Source organism: Bos mutus, chromosome 10 (assembly GCF_027580195.1).
Source record: "Bos mutus isolate GX-2022 chromosome 10, NWIPB_WYAK_1.1, whole genome shotgun sequence".
Lineage (NCBI taxonomy): Eukaryota > Metazoa > Chordata > Mammalia > Artiodactyla > Bovidae > Bos > Bos mutus.
Genome location: NC_091626.1, coordinates 94,917,755 through 94,935,710, shown reverse-complemented (window position 1 = coordinate 94,935,710; position 17,956 = coordinate 94,917,755). Strand labels below are relative to the sequence as shown.

Below are 17,956 nucleotides of genomic sequence, written 5' to 3'. Positions count from 1 at the left end.
TTAATAACTTTTACAACTCTGCTCCATCTCCTCCATTACCAGCCTCTTCTAGGCACCATCAGCTTTTGCCAGCAGCCTCAAATTTATTTCTCTGTATCCGCAGCTGCCTACCTTCAAACAGTTGTTGAATTGATTGTAGAATCTAAACTACCCTTAATGGGTCTGAAATAGATTAGTTTATGCCTCAATTGGATGGATTTTTATATTTTTCATCTTATTAGAAATGTGCTCTATTTGTCAGTAATAGTTGAGTTGAGCCAGTGGAGGCTCCCCATTTGACCCTCCCACTAGTGTTTGAGTTATTCTGAACATGTTAACCTAAACTATTAGTCAAAAACTAAAGTAAAAAAAAAATCATAACTAGCTGTCCATTGTGCCAGATTTCACAATGAGGGTCAGCAGACTTTTCTGTTGCAACTGCTCAGCTCTGCTGTTGCGTTGCTACAGTAGCCAAAGACCACAGAGAAACGAATGAGCACGGCTGTGTCCCAATAAAACTTTATTTACATGAACAGGCAACAGCCAGATTTGGCCCATAGTTGCTGGTCTTTACTTCAGACCATTCTGCCTCCTGAATCTTCTACATACCCAGTCTCCAAAGCCATCATAAAAAATGCAATCATCTACATTGTATTTTCTGATAATCCCAAAGGTAATAAATCTCTCAGTTCTGAAATGTGTATACTATTTTTTTATTTTCCTCTTCAGCTAGAAAAAGGTATAGGGTTTAGCCTGGGAATTAATCTATGGAAATGACTGAGAATCCTTTGTTTATGAAACCAATAATTCTTGGTTGAGGTTTATTATTCACCTAGGTCCACTCTCCTCAAAGCCATAATGTTAACTGTCTATCACTTGAAAGATAGGCAGATAGAGCACTTTGAAGAATCCATGAAGGTTTCCTTACCATCACAAAATAGGTCTTGAAAGGTTGTGATTTATTTACCAGCCTTGCTTTTCTATGGGAGCTGCTGCTCCTCCTTGAGCTAGAATATCTAGTTCTAGGACACAGAGTTTTTCCTTTAAAGCCCACTTAGAACTGATTATACCTCTTCATGGAAACTGACTAGAATGACCTAGGCTGTAGTGAAGAGTCAAGGAACTAAAATGGATTTGGGATGATCAGTTAATGCCATTGTACCCAGGGATGCAATAGAGGCTTTCCCGGGGGGTAGTAGCAATGCATGTCTGCAAGAGCAGACAGAGAACACAGAACGCAGGACGTGTGTTCCAGGCCTGCCACTCCCTGGCTCTGTGAGCTCGCATTGCCAAATTTACATCTATAAAAAGGGCACTGGAATAGAGCATAGAGGAGGAGTAACTCAGATTACCCCTCATGCTCATGGCTTATCCTGTGCTCTGAAGGCCAGCCAGTTTTATACGAAATAAATACAGCTTCACCTGTGCGTACACAGGCATGCTCTCATGGACATGTGTGTGCTGTGTGTGTTTGTGTTATGTGCATGCACACACACCTCATAGGAGGAGTATTGTGGGAAGTCCATCTGATCATGCATATCTAAAGGCTTGTAGATCGGTTTCTGTCAGGCAGAACATGCTCCATGGATGTTTGTTGTGTGGCTGAAGTTTTGTACTTCCCGCTGCAGTTTCCAGCAGTGACACGATTCGTGGTATAGGACAGGCATTTCTTGGTTGTGCATTGCTGGATATTGAACATTTCTGGCCTGTACCCCCGAGATTCCATTAGCACCCCACCTCCCGCTGTGACAAGCAGAAGTATCTCCAGGCATTGCCAAATGTCCCTGGGCACAAAAATCACCCACTCTACCCCAATTGAAACCACTGCCCTAGGGGAACCAAGACATTCATATAAGAATTAGTCCCTAGACCTGAGCTAGTATCTGAACCACCTGCAGAGCCTGTGAAGATGCAGACTGCTGGCCCCCACTCTGAAGTTACCACTTCACAGTCTGGTTTTAGATCCAAGAATTGGCATTTCTAATGAGTTCCTAAGTGATGCTGATGCTACAGGTCCCAGGACCACACTTTGTATGTATGCAGGGAAGATGTCAGATATTCTGGAAGCATTCTTGGTGATTTAAATGCTTCTTCTTCATTTTGAGGATTTTGCTGTTACTGTGAGCACAGGGCTTAAGGTCTCTTTATTAAGGCCGTTGGGTGGTTCCTCACAGCTGTGGCAGAGATTTGGAGGAGAAACAAGGCATTTATAGGAGATGTTCAGTCTGGACTGGGTTTCAGTCAGCACTGCCCTGCCAGCTGTCACCTGAATCCTGCCAGGAGACTGCTCCAGGCCCTGGCGCAACATGGAGGCTCCTGCGGAAATGAACTTCAATTTTTGCTTGATAGTCAGACTTAACTACCAAACCAGGCAGTGTGACATGGGGGTCTGTGGATCCACAGTGCATGTTCAGAGTGGGTTTGAAGGACATGATGACTCAGGATTCTGGTGTGTGACCGGTGACTGTTCTAGCCCTGGATCTGACTTACAGCTTATTTACTTGCACCAACTGCCTTGTCCTTCCTTGATTTCCCCTCTTCAGGTCAGAGTTCTTTTGTCCTGAGCTGTCATCCATGCTTGCCGTCTCTCTCTCTCTCTCTTTTTTTTTTTTTTCCTTATTTGCTGGGAGTTAGAGAAGGAGCTGTCTTGAGCTATTTATCAGTCTTATCTCTCTTGGCCCTCTGTTAGTATTTTGGTCTGTGGATCTAATCCGCTTTAATTGATTGACCTCATGCAACAAGACATCAGCAAAACAACAGGAGCAAGCACAGCTGTAGCCGGGGGAGAAGGTGGATGCAATTTTCCCGGGTGGGTACAAAGGTCGTAGCGACTCGTGCAGATTTAGGAAAATAGAATTTATTTCCAAGCCATTTAACGTGAATTTTCTAGGGACAATCTGTACAGATGCTGGAGTTGATGATCTCGAATAGAAGACAGTCATTTCAGATACACGGAGAACTATCCTATAGGGCATGTCCAAAGCCTCTGACTCACCCATCATCTGTCATACTGTTTCTCACCCAGTTATCCTCACTCTCTTTACTATTATTGCCATCTACACCCCCACTGTTAACATTATGCTTATAGCATCCTCTGTGCAGCACATTATAATCTGCCAAGGTTTCATTCATTTCTCTTAAGTGCCATCTAACACAGGCATTAGTATTATTGTTGTCTGTATAATACTGTTCTCATTTTTCATAGAGACAGCTGAGACCTCTTGCAGATCAGCTGGACCACAAGATGCAGAACCTTGACAGGGCTTGGGTCTTCTGCTTCTAAATCATAAAGGCTTCCGGGACCCAGAACACACCTTCTCTTCTTCCCTCCCTGCCCTTCCTGCCACATAGCCACATGTAAACTCGAAGGAAGAAGAATGGGTCATTGTCATGGGATGTTAATTGGAGTTCAAACCATCTCCAGCTGCACAGCTTGGAACCTTGTCTTTTGAGTGATTCCTGATAGGTTTATTCTCCATCTTGGACTTACTGAGAGAGACCTGATCTTGAATCCCTTCATAGCACATGGCTTTGTACACCAGAAGTGCACACTAATGGCTTATTATCTCACAGTTATCCTGGGTCTAGAACAAGGAGACTATAACATTGGAAGGATGGACTTACAGTCTTCACTGAAAGATAATTAATAGTGACTAAAAGAACCCATGAGTGATCTACTAAATGCAGGGTGTTTTATTCTAGTGATCTTTAATAAAAACCTCCCTCAGTCGAAATTATCTGACAAATCAAGTAAATTGTACCTTATCCTTTTGTATTTCCCTGGTGGCTCAGATGATAAAGAATCTGCCTGCCATGTGGGAGACCTGGGTTCGATCCCTGGGTTGGGAAGATCCCCTGGAGAAGGGAATGTCTACTCACTCCAGTATTCTTGCCTGGAAAATTCCATGGACAGAGGAGCCTGGTGGGGTACAGTCCATGGGGGTCACAAAGAGTCGGATACAACAGAGTGACTAACACTTCTTATATTTTTAGATTGTGTATATAAAGCATAATGAGACTATATGTTTTGCCTAAGATGTACTGCAAATAAAAATTCTCAATATAGATAACCAATTCTCTGCTTCATCCTATACTGTTAAAATCCTAGTTAGCTTCCCATGGTGTAAAAGCTTATTAGCACAATTTTTTTTTTTCCTATCGTGACCACACATTCTAATTCATTATTCATTCACTCATCCATTAATTTAGCAAGCATTTACTGAGCACCTGTTAGGATTCCTACATTTGGAATGCACGCAAGTACTTTAGGCAGACAGATCGGCAGGTTATACAGATGTAAAGTGTAAAATACGTAATGTGTGTACCGTCGTATATATATAACTCAGTTGCAACGTGTAATACATATAATGGAAACATAACAAGGTGAAAAATCCATGGGTTGTAAAGTTAGAAAGAGCTGTATTCTAATATTAAATATGTTTCTTAGTAGTTGTGTGAATTCTCAAATCTCTGAATCTTCATCTTTTTAACCTATAAATTTTGGAGGGTAATTGTGAGAATTTGAAAATTATTCTATTAAAATTATTTGCTGAGCACATAGTTCATCATCCAGATAGCCTGGGTTATGTTGCCATAACAAACAGCTTCAAATTTTTGCTGGCGTACAGCAACAAAGCTTTGTTTCTCGAATGTTCCATGTCTGCTGCATTGTGGCTTGTTGTCATCCTCGTTCTGACCCAGACTGACAAAGAAGCTACTACCAGGAATTTGCTGGGTGCAGGCAAAGTGTTAGTCACTCAATCGTGTCTTTGCAACTCATGGACTATAGTCTGGCCCAGCAGGCTCCTCTCTCCATGGAATTTTCCAGGCAAGAATACTGGAGTAGGTAGCCATCCCCTTCTCCAGGGGATCTTCCCAACCCAGGGATCGAACCTAGGTCTCCTGCATTACAGGCAGACTCTGAGTCCCCTGGGAAGCCCTTCTTCGGAGCAAATGGGAGAACTCTGGCAGGTCTCACATCAGCAATTAAATGGATGGCTCAGGGTTTTATTGGCCAACGCCTGATTTTATTGGCCAACACCTGATTTTATTGGCCAACACCTGATTTCATTGGCCAACACCTGATTTCATTGGCCAACACTTGATTTCATTGGCCAACACTGGTCCATTGGCCCCACTACCACGAGAGGACCCAGAATTTCTCTTCCTATGAGCCCATGGTGGAGGAGAACTACACTGTAGTAAAACAGTGCCATGGACCACTTTATTAACTATAACCCGAATTCTGAAAGGAGTATGGTGAACCCCAGTGTCTGACCCCAAGAGGGCTCCCATACGTGTTGTTATCATGTGTGATCACCTAACACTGAACTCACAAATTCCACGTGAAGCCAGAAGTTGAGATATTGAGAACCACTCTCTCAATATCATCATGGCATATGTTTGAGGGCCCCAGTTCTGTTTCTTTCAACTGCAGTTTTCCAAAATAGCAGCCGGTGGATTCTGCCTTCCTCTGGGGCACTCTGGAGTGAATGAAGAGATCTCCTTCAAGGAGACCTTTAACCCTGAGGATTTTTCTTGCCCATGTGCATTCCTGCTCCTGAAATCTGACTCCAGTATTGTAGCATCTCTAGGGTCTTCTCCATAGCAGTAACTGTGATTTGGTTGATGAGGGATCGGAAAGCTGGAGCTAGACTAATTTGAGGAACCAGGTGGGCTCATAAAGAGTCATTACTAATGAAGAATGACTTACTGACAGTTTAAAGACAGCTGTTTTCTATACTGTTCAGTTTTTTCCTGAATGCACTTGAGGATTCTTTGGTAATGTCTTCTGATTTACCACTTGTCTTTGTATTTAATATCAAGGAGAAACATAGATTGAAATGATTGTCTTGGTAGCAACTTTAGTGGTGAAGGGCGTGGAGTTATTTAAATTTATAGTCATGCTGTTTTTTGCAGCTACACTTTGCTTATCTTGGAGAGGCTTATAAAAGGGACCAAGGAATGTGTAGAGAGAGACACTACCAAATTGTGGTAGAAAATCAACTGTGCAAATCTTGTTTTTTTAGTGTTCTATTTGCTAAAATTTACATTTATTTCTGGGCTTCACTGATAGCTCAGATGGTAAAGAATCCACCTGCAATGTGGGAGACCTGGGTTCGATCCCTAGGTTGGGAAGATCCCCTGGAGGAGGGCATGGCAACCCACTCCAGTATTCTTGCCTGAAGAATCCCCATGGACAGAAGAACGTGGTGGGCTAGAGTCCATAGCATCACAAAGAGTCAGAAGCGACTAAGCACAGCATAGTACATTTATTTCTACAATATTCCTTAATAACAATGTTGCCAGACCAATCAGTCCTAGGCTTATGCCTCTACATTCAGCTACACTCACGAGGGGAAAGAAAGAGAAAAAGCAACTGACATTTATGGAGCTCCCAGTGTATACTCTGGAGAAGGCAATGGCAGTCCACTCCAGTACTCTTGCCTGGAAAATCCCATGGACAGAGGAGCCTGGTGGGCTGCAGTCCACGGGGTTGCTAAGAGTCGGCAAGACTGAGCGACTTCACTTTCACTTTTTGCTTTCAAGCATTGGAGAAGAAAATGGCAACTCACTCCAGTGTTCTTGCCTGGAGAATCCCAGGGATGGGGGAGCCTGGTGGGCTGCCATCTATGGGACATCTGTGCTGTCGCACAGAGTCGGACATGACAGAAGCGACTTAGCAGCATAGCAGCAGCAGTGTATACTCAGCCATATACCATGTGCTTCACACAGGTGTATTCTTCTAAAGTCCTCCATTCGTCCCTTTACAGAAGAACTATCAGAAGTTAAACAATCTGCCCAAGGTCATATATTTTTAAAGTCAGTGGTATTGTATGAACCAAGAGATGCTAAAAGCTATGTTTATCATATTGAACCAATTAGTTTCTCTAGTAATCACAGACTGTTTTAAATGGTCAAATGATTGGATGGTTCATTCTCCTATTTTCATGTATCTCGTATGTGTGTATAATATTTTATTATTTATGAAGTATTATCATATTAATCATGTCATTTCAGTTATGAAATCGTGACTCTCATGACATTCATGATTATCATATTATCATTTTATAACAGTCCTCCAAAGTATATAAAACTGGTCCCCTGTCCCCATAATATCTTATTAAGACGTGGGTTCAGAAAAGTTAAATGACTTGCCCAAGATTAGTCAGGGTTGACTCCAAAGCCAATGTCTTTTATCCTTCACATCTTCTCTTTTCTGGACACCTGTGCCAGCAGAGTTTATTTTCATGGCAGCTGAGCGTGATGGATTCAAGCCTGGGCAACTGTATGAGTATTTGCCACCAAGTCTGTAATGAACTGAGACAAAGCAGTTAGCCACGGATTATAATGTCACTGTGGTCCCGAGACAAATGACGAGGGGGTTGCAGTAATGAAATCTTATTACTGCGAGGGAAGACACCACATCTGAGGTCCAGCACAGCCACATTTACCACTGCAGGAAACACAATGAAACGTGGGTGAGGGTCTCCCCTGACAGGGGCAGCGTGCGAGCAGGATTAAGAAGACCTCTCCAAAACAGTGATTGCAATGGCAAACGTGTGGTGCCTAAGATAAGGACCAAATATTTATTCTGGCAGAGATTAAATCTTTTCTTTTGCCTGAATCTATTACGGATCTTGCAGAAAAGCTGCCCAAGTGAACATATCTCGCCCATCAGACCACTCAGTGAGCCAGAACTGTACTTTGCCACTGCTGTTGCTGAAAAGCTGCAGAAGGCTGGTTTCAAGGTCTCCTCTCTCCCCCTAAAACTGTTCTCCATCCCTGATTAATTAGTGACTCTGAGGTGAATTGAATCACCAACCGTCCATTCCACGCATCCAGGATTTATACGGTGGTTTTTTATAGAAGAACAGTGGTGCAATCCACAGCCCACATGGGGTGGGCAGTGGAGTGATGGTATCTGCAGTCGTGGTTTCTTAACTCGCCTAGTCCTTCAGTTCTGCTAAAAAGGTTACTGTTATGGAGGAGGAAATGGCAACCCACTCCAGGATCTTGCCTTGGAGAATCCCATGAACAGAGGAGTCTGGCAGGCTACAGACACAACTGAAGTGACTTAGCAAGACACAGGTTGTTATAGCCTTGCTCGTTTAGGCTTGGGGATGATTAGGTACCAACACACACACACACACACGCACACACCCTTAGAAGTTCATGCCAACTCTTTAAGTAAGAAAAAGCAGAAAAGTCATGTTGTCATGCCTACATTCCCAGAGAATTAAGGAGAAAGAATAAAATGGATCATAATACTATGAATTATGGGCATGAAAGATGCAAAGGAAGCCATCATCTGGTTCATTTACGCATGCGTCATGTTTTAATAGTAGGTACTTTTTTATTGCCGGAGATAGAGATAGGAAAGCAAAGCAAAGCTGAGACCACACTGTCACAATACGCAGGGACTGAAGCAATCTTGTTTCTTAAAAACTTAAGAAAATGAGTATGTTTAGTATCCATTTGGGGAGGCAACTGAATTACTTCTCCCAGAGAACAGAACATGGACATTGCAGACATCGCTTTATATCACGTGCTGCACTGTCAGGGTACAAAGAAGCAGTGATGTTTCTAAGTATCCCTGCACGCTGAAAGCAGTCTAGATTCCTGCTTTTAAAGACTAAGAGTCCGACATCCTTACTCATTCTTTTATTGGGCACAAGATGTGTTCACATACTAAAGGAAAATTGACTAGTTGAGGAAAGCCTGTCTTCTGGGAAAATAAGTGACGTGTGGCAAACTACACGGAAACCAGTACCTAAAATCTCACCAGAACTCTTACTGACTCCAAGTGTGTGTGTGTGTGTGTGTGTGTGTGTGTGTATGTGCGCACGCACGCACATGTGCGTTTAATCACTCAGTCATGTCTGACTCTTTGCAACTTGAACCATGAACTGTAGCCCTCCAGACTCCTCTGACCCTGAAATTCTCCAGACAAGAATACTGGAGTGGGTTGTGATTCCTTTCTCCAGGGGATCTTCCTGACCCTGAGATCGAACCCAAGTCTCCTGCATTGCAGGCAGATTCTTTACTGTCTGAGCCACAGAGGAAGCCCCAACTTTGTGTATATTGAGTGCTTAATAAACAGTATATTTACGTATTGAATGAACCAAATTAATAAACTTAACATTCAGTGAAATCTCTCCTATGTCTTGGTTTATGTGGATTCTGGACTTCTTTTCCCATATTCTTCTCCATCCTTTATTCCTCCTCTTCCTCCTTCTTGAATATAAAGAAATAGAGCATAGCAGAGACTATAGGAACAAATATTGTGACTCGGTCTTGTAGAACATCAGAATTGCAGCTAAATTTTATTATTTTTGAAAGTCCAACCAACTGTTTAACCAATAAGCCAGACAACTAGAGAAATGGAGAAAGATGTCTCCTGACACCCTGCTGCTGCTGCTGCTGCTGCTAAGTCACTTCAGTCGTGTCTGACCCTGTGCGACCCCATAGACGGCAGCCCACCAGGCTCCCCTGTCCCTGGGATTCTCTGGGCAAGAACACTGGAGTGGGTTGCCATTTCCTTCTCCAATGCATGAAAGTGAAAAGTGAAAGTGAAGTTGCTCAGTCGTGTCCGACTCTTAGCGACCCCATGGACTGCTAAGCAACCCCACCAGGCTCCTCCATCCATGGGATTTGCCAGGCAAGAGTACTGGAGTGGGATGCCATTGCCTTCTCTGTGACACTCTGCATGCTGATACATTCATAGAGGTGGCAAGAGACTGATTATATCTGATCAGTGATGCTATGTCATCTTCTGAATAGTAATTCCAACTCTTAGTCACAACCAATTATTAGAGGAGAAGAGCAAGACTTTTAATAGCACTGTTATTTACATGTCAGTGTTTCTAGGCACTTCCCAGGGTTTGGATAATGTCACCACCACCACCACCATAGTCATCACCTTCGTTGCCCTAATGTTACCCTTCTGGAATTCATTGTGTTCTCCCTTCTAGAAGTCTGTGTTAGGGCCGCAGAGGTTCTCTTCTGCTGTGTGACATAAAGTTGTAGCAGTGAATATTACGTCCCTCTTTGGATTAATCTTAGGAATAGGGCTACAAGCGTAGGAAAAGTGCCAGCATCTGACTCGGGAAACCCCAGCTCAGTTCCAGCTGCCTCCCCTGAGGATATATTCTCCAAATTCTTTCAACCTGCAGAACATGTCACCAGGAGTAAACCTGCAGGGCCGCCTTCTATGGAATTGGCTCTTAACCACTGTGTACACCTCCTCTGGATCTTGATTGTCCCCCAGAGTGCAAGCAGCCTTGTATTTCCCTTTTAATCCTAAATCTGAATTGTGAGGGAACCTACAATTCAGTGTCTGATTAGCCTTTTCTCAAAAAGAGGCCTAATTCATCTCCCAGAACCTTGCAGTGTCCTTCCTCACTTGTTCGGTAGTTCTGTGGTTCCGGCTTTGATATCTGTTGAGGGCAGTCAAATGATGTAACCTGTGCAGTGCAGCCTCTGAGAGCAATTTGGGTGGTTTTGTACCTTTGGCTTTTATGTTCAGGATGAAAGCCCATGGAGAAATGTAGGATACTATTATTAACTTCAAGCTGACAGCTCTCTCTGAGGTACCTACAGATTCATTGTTAGTTTCGGATCAACTTGAAAGGGAGAAAGCCTTGCGGTTGGTGGTGACTTGCCTTTTGTGTCTCTTTATTGTAGGAACAGGGGAAGATCGGAGTTGTCTTCAATATTGGCACAGTTGACATCTCCATCAAAGAGGAGAGGACTCCGGTAAACGATGGCAAGTACCACGTGGTGCGCTTCACCAGGAATGGCGGCAATGCCACACTGCAGGTGGATAACTGGCCGGTGAACGAGCACTATCCCACAGGTACGTTTGACCCTTGATGACCAGACTCTCGTTCTCCCGTTTTTGCCTCCAACTGGTGACTTTCTCACGACTGTCACCAGATCATGAAAACACTGAATATTAAGCACACATCATTTTTTTTTTTTTGATGAGAAGCTAAGTTATTGAGTATTTCTTTAGGACTGGGTTCAGGATAGGAGCTTCTGGAGACTTCCCAACTATGCACTGAATACTTCTTTTGTCTGATTAATAGTGCCTGACTGGCTCATACCAAATACAGTAACTATGGCTTTGCTGGGGCACTGCAAATGATGAGTGATGGGGGTAAGGGCTATCATCTCTAATAGAAGCAAGTATCCATACTCTTGGAATAATCAATGTGATTATTGATTAATGGTTGTGGCACCGTTCGATCAGGTGTAGTTGAACATACAGATGGCCGGAGATGGCAGAAAGACTGTAAAAGGAAATTTACTAAACTTGAGGAGCATCAAGTCAGAGTAACAGGAAGAGAAAAATTTCAGGGTGGGATTTCATTCATTTGGTGGACTTTGCCCCCCCCTTTTTTTTTCTCTCTCTCTCACTTATGCTAGCCTACCTCGATTTTCAGAGATCAATCCTAACAGGCATTTTAACAGCAGGGAGAGGGGTTCATCAATTGTTTAAATTTTATAGTCAAGGGGAGTTCACCAGCAAACTCCCAGGGCCAGATGGCTGAATCAAGGGCAGTAGGAAGAAAGGTTGTTGCCTTCTGTAGAAAGACTGTTCAAATAATCCCTTAGCTTTCCCTCTTATCTTTCACTTCTCCTGAGAGCCTGAATGCTGATCATACAAACACCCAGAATGGGAGGAAAAATTCTTTGGCTAAAGACTGTTGCTTCATCATTGCATTATCACCTGGTGGATACAAGAGAATAGCTCAGAATATTGAACTTGTCATTAATGGGGGCGTGTATGTGATGCCTAACTCTTTCTCTCCTACACTCCAAAATGGCCCATGATTTTCTCACTGTTATCACTTTCTTTTTAGTGAGGTGGGCCCAGGGGTGAGGAAGCCAGAAGCACCTTTCCAGAAGTGTAAGAACCATCTAGCTAATAATCATCACACATGAGAGAAATGTGTAAAGTACATTTGCCTATTTGTGGCCTAAGAATGTCCCATTACTGAAGGCTGGGATTATTTTTTTCATGCCTGAGTCAGCATTGCTTTTCTTTAAAAGCCAATCAGAAATAACTGTGCTACTGGGTTTTCCTCTATCAGCCATAGTCTTCCTATGTCTGGATTAAGAATTATGGAAGCATTCACAGATGAACATACAAGACCCCCAAAGTACTGAAGCACAAAGCCCACCCACTCACTTATCCACCATCTCAGTATCCATCTGACCATACAGTATCCAGCTCAGTCTTTGCTGGGAGCCTCTCAACATACTCTTAGCACTTCTCAGATTATTATAGGCACAAAAATGACCTTCTGTGTTTATCATTGAGCCTTTGAGGAAAGCCAGAGGTGTTAGCAGCTACTGTGAATTCTCAGCATCATCCATATTCACCAGGCACTAATAGATCTGATTTTTAAATGCTTCTTGCTTCAGCTCCAGAGGCTGAGGAGTGGGAGCCATCAAAATAGCCTGAAATCTTAAAAACTGTTCATTTGTTCATAGGAAAAATCAATCCCTCTCCGTGCATATTATCATTGGCCCTGCCACTGCTGCTGTAGGGATTGTTATGTTTCTATTAGGAATTTCAAAGATTCTAAACTGATGCTAACACTTGCCCTGAGCCAAAACGGAATTCACGAGTTTGCTGCTAGCAGTGAGCAGGCTCTTTAATGGCCATTTGTAAAGCCACATATATGTAAGAAAACCAGTCACCCTAGCTGTGTGCCTCTCTCTTTGTATCTTTAGTTCCAAATTATGGGTTGCTTCCTATGTTTTCAAAACAGGATAAACTTTTCTTTAATGGCATTGCTTCCCACTGAAAACCATTATGACTGGTAACTGTTGGTAACTTATTTAGTAATAATATGTGTTATTATTGCAGGACATGGTACAGTATGGCAGTCATAAGTATGGGCTTTGGAGTCAACCGGCTGGAGCTGGGACCTGGTCCCGTTAGCTGTAATTCCAAGGCCTGCTAGGCTAAGACCTTGAAATGCCCTAAGCACTGAAATGTTTGTCACATGTCCCCACATTTAATTCAAAACATAACAACTGTAAAATACGTGTAAGAATTTCTAACAGTTCTGATTTTTTCTCTGAGGGGCTCTATAATGCTTTCAAAAATACGTCAGATTCTTTCTCCCCGCATTCTCCTCTGTTACTCTCCCCACTTTCTTCGTTCTCTAGATAAGGGCTCATTCCTCCTATTTGGTGATCCAGTCCCAAACCTTAATCAAGATGGTGATCCTCCCAAGTCTCTGTCTCCTAGTCTATAAAACGGGATGATGATAATACTTACTTTCCAGGGCTAATGTGAATATACGTGTAAAATATCCTACATAATGCTGGGGCAGATAAGTCATTACTCAGTGAATGTTAGCTATGAGGATTACCAAACATTTGACTAGCATTTCTTACTATTACATATTCACTCAAACAGACCACTTCATTCAGTAGCCTGTAAATTAGGCAGGGTAGGCATCTTTATTCTCTATTTCAAATTTAAAATGAAACCCGGGGAGATATTGTGTTTTTTTCTAAGGTCATGAGAGAATACTAAATGAGGGACAGAACTGAGACCAGATTCTCCAATTCCAAGCTGAGCACCATTTCTAATGTTCATCCCATAGCAAATTGGAGGAGATTTTGAAAATGAATAGAGAGAAATGAGCATCTTTCTTGTGTCATCTTATATTTTTTCCTTTTCTTAAAGTATCATATTACAAAGATCAATGCAGTAACCACACAAAGGTGGTTGGAGTAGAAAATCCTCTTTTAAAAAAGACAAGTTCTCTTAGCCGTGCAGGAAGACACATTTGTAGTGAGGCCAAGCTGTCCTGCTAACAACAATGGTAATGTGCTTCCCTGAAGCAGTTGGAAGAATACTGAGTATTTAAAGGAGCTGTCACTTTTCCCCGTTACCTAGATTGGAAATGGCTTTGGGAAGTTAGCTTTCTAGTTGGACTAGGACTTCCTAGGAGGGTCTCACCTTTTCAGTTTTGGATACCTTATTTTCTCTCCCTCTTGTTTTCCTGTGCTACTGAAAGGATCCATTTTACTAAATTTAAAGCTCCATTAGAGCAATCTGGCAATATTTGTTTATTTTTCAACCATAAGATCAAAATGCCCTCTGTATCTAGGTATCAAAGAACAAAGCCACCTGGTCAAGATCTTGATATAGTTTCTGCAAAAGTGATATAGCCATCCATTCCCCAAGCCATCTTCTTCTTTTTTTAAATTTATTTATTGGAGTATAATTGCTGTAGAATGTTGTGTTAGTGTCTGCTGTACAGCAGAGTTAATCAGTTGTATGTTTACATATATCCCCTCCCTCTTGAATCTCCCTCCCACCCTCCCCCACCACACCCCTCTAGGTCAAAACAGAGCCCCAAGCCAAACTTCCTGTGCTTCATAGCAGCTTCCCACTGGCAATCGATTTCACAGTGGTCATGTGTATACGTCAGTCCTAATCTCCCAATTCATCCCACTCTCCTCTTTCCCCCTTCCACGCCCACATGTCCATTCCCTATGTCTGTGCCTCCATTCCTGTCCTGGAAATAGATTCATCTGTACCATTTTTCTAGATTCTACATATGTGCATTAATATATGATTTTTTTTTTTTCTGTTTCTGACTTACTTCACTTTGTATGACAGATTCTAGGTCCATCCACATCTCTACAAGTGACCCTGTTTCTTGTTACTGCTAGGGATAAGTCTAGAAACCACCAAGAGGGGTCAAGTTGTGCTACTTGTCTAAAGCTACCATTTAAACAGGAGAGAAATATAGAGGTGCTCCTGCAGAATATTCAGTGACATCATCCCACCCTGAGGCTGTGCTCTCAGGAAACTCTTTTTGCTCAGCAGGTCCCTGTACACCAGGATGAATGGGTCAACTCCAGAACCTTCTCACAGACATTTATAGGATTTTGTGTGACTCGACTGAAACATCCCACTGTGAAGGATTTAGAAACCAGCTGGGCCCATGGCAGGTAGCACTGGCTTTTTGTGAATCAGGAAGGCTCCAGAATGAAAATAGTTCTGTAGCCATCAGAATCTTCTATCTCTTAATTCTGGGAGATCTGACTCAAAAGCAGCTTCTTTCTTTGAACCTGAAAATAGAAAGGCTAAGGAACAGGAGAGGGCAATAAAAGAAAAATCGGCCCAGAGTTATCACCCAGGCACTGACAGATGTTCCTTATAAAGCCTCTAATTGCTGTCTTGACACAATGTGGTGGAGGGGACAAGGGAGGGAAAGTGAAAGGCGAGTCGAGCGTGAGGAATTAATTTTAGCCAGGCTCCAGATTCCCTGGTGGCTCAGATGGTAGTCTGCCTGCAGTGCAGGAGACCTGGGTTCGCTCCCTGGGTTGGGAAGATCCCCTGGAGAAGGGAATGGCAACCCACTCCAGTATTCTTGCCTAGAGAATTCCATGGACAGAGGAGACTGGCGGGCTACAGTCCATGGGGTCCCAAAGAGTCAGACACAACTGAGCGACTTCACTTTCACTTTCTACAGGAGCCACAAGTAATTTTGGCAGTGAGGAACAAGTTGATTGACTCTCTAATAGATACTACTCTCCTTTGTAAATTCAACGCTCAAATAGCATTTGGATGCCCTGGTGGCTCAGAGGGTAAAAGGTCTGCCTGCAATGCAAGAGACTTGGGTTCGATCCCTGGGTTGGGAAGATCCCCTGGAGAAAGAAATGGAAACACATTCTTGTACTCTTGGGAAAATCACATGGACGGAGGAGCCTGGCAGACTACAGTGCATGGGGTTGCAGAGTCGGGCACGACTGAGTGCCTTCTCTAGATCCCCTGGGAGGCTCAGCAGACTGGGGTTATTAAAGATCCTTTCTCTGCCGTGAATAGGGGTTGCTGTTGGGATTCAGGAGCTGGTGTCATCAGGGCTTTCAGAACCCGGAACATGGTTCAGTGATGGGACTTTTCTAGATCCAGGCTTCCTGGAAAATGAAGATGGATAAGCAGCTTCAGTGTGTGAGCCTCCCCATCTTCCCATGGCAGGCGGTGCTGAAAAGAGTAGAGTCTCAGTGTCCTTCCTCTGCTGACGTGTACACCGAGTTCATTGGTGTGCTCTTGATTCGATGCCCTTTCCTCAGTCAGTAGACTGCCCACCAATGACCTATGCTCCAATCCTGTCTGACCATCCAACTCAGAACATGAAAAAAGATGTAGACGTGGTTCCCCTTCAAGGACACTGGATCAGAAAACTCTTTCTTTATGTTTGAATGCGTCAAGTCCCACAGAACCTTTTTTTAATAGGGATTGTAAGTAAAAGCTAAATGAATAGATAAACTACTGCTATCGTGCTTCCTGGAGTAGGAAATGGCGACCCACCCCAGTGTTCTTGCCTGGAGAATCCCATGGACAGAGGAGCCTGGCCGGCCATGGTCCATGGGGTCACAGAGAGTCGGACATGACTGAAGGGGCTAAGCACCAATGTTCTTGCCTGGAAAATTCCATGGACAGGGAAGCCTGGTGGGCTGCAGTCCGCGAGGTCCCAAAGACTCGAACACGACTGAGTGACTTAGCACACACGTAGTGCTTACTGATGCTCTAAGCACCTTCCTATGCCTCTCTGCCTTTACTCCTGATCCCTTCCTATGAGGGAACTGGGTTTAGTATTATTACCACCATACTCATATTAAGGTTAGATTGTTGAGCCTCTGAAAGTCAAAATAACTTACCCAGTAACACACAACTTGAGGGGCAGACCCAAGATTGCCGTCCTCATTCTCAGATTGCACTTCCTCAAATTTCTTTCTCATTTTCCTCTTTCTCCGAGTCATCATTTTACTGATACAGACACTAACTCATGAGATGTTCATTTTTATTTTTTCATTAAGGTATTTCTCAAATAGAAGTCCTTGCCTGAGCTTGTTTAGTTAGTAGGATTTCTCAGCTTTGGTGCTGTTGAGATTCAGGGCTGGATAATCCTTTGCTGTGATGGCTGCCCTGTGCATTGTGGGGTGTTTAGCAGGACCCCCTGATTTCCACCCACTTTATTCCAGTAGCATCTCCACGAACATCAGATGTCTCCTGGGGGATATGCTGCCCCAGTTGAGAATAACTGAGTTAAAGAAAGTCTTCAACATATTTTATTTCAAATGCTTATTATCCCTTCATTGTTTAGACAGCATACATGGGGATAAGAGAGGTTTTTTGTTGTTCACCTCTCATCCTAGATAATTGAGACTTTGAAGGGTTAAAAACAAGTCTGTGTGCTTGACACGATGCTGGAATTTCTCAGGCCTTGGGTTTTCATTAATTCCTAGCCAGGAGGTTTTCTTTCCTTTTCTTTCATCTTTGCCTGCAAACATTTGAGGCCTTGCCAGAGTTGAAGCGCACATTAAAACAAGCCCCATCTACCTGCTCATTCATCCGTTCAGGACGAGTGTTACTTTCAGTTCAACTGGAGAAAAAACATAGATAGTGAAGTCCTGCAAAGGGAATAAGGAGTATAAACTCAACCCAAAGGGAAAGCCATATTTGAGCATGGTTTCCAGACTGTAGAGCTATAGCATCAAATAGAGAGACTCACTTAATAAAGGTGTTTGAACATTGCTAAGTATATTTTAAAACCACCTTGCTAATAAGTTCTTCAAACATTTGATCACAAGATGTATCAATTGATCAAACCAGTGTATACTAAATACTTTTGTAGCTAAACAGTCATTTTTTTTTTCCAATTTGTCAGGAATGAATTATGATTCAGAGGTAAGTGAGTTTCTATTTACAAGAGACTTTCAACTTCCTAGGGTTTGTCTTTGGTGAAAAAAAATTAATTATATATATATACACACACACACACATATGTACATGTATGTGTATATACGTATACACACACACACACATATGTATTTATATGGGACACACACACATACACACATATATGAGACTGAGAGAGAAGCAGCATTCTTTAACCTGGCTGCAAATGAGATTCTCTTGGGAATTTTTTAAACT

The 17,956-nt window shown here is 42.9% G+C and overlaps 1 protein-coding gene across 1 annotated transcript in view; it reads left to right on the top strand.

The window, feature by feature from the left end:
• The window catches only part of NRXN3 (neurexin 3), a 1,738,078-nt gene that overhangs the window by 1,518,471 nt on the left and 201,651 nt on the right, over window positions 1–17,956 (top strand). The window contains 1 exon segment of the mRNA XM_070378549.1: window positions 10,666–10,837. Within this exon segment, the coding sequence (XP_070234650.1) occupies window positions 10,666–10,837 (172 nt within the window).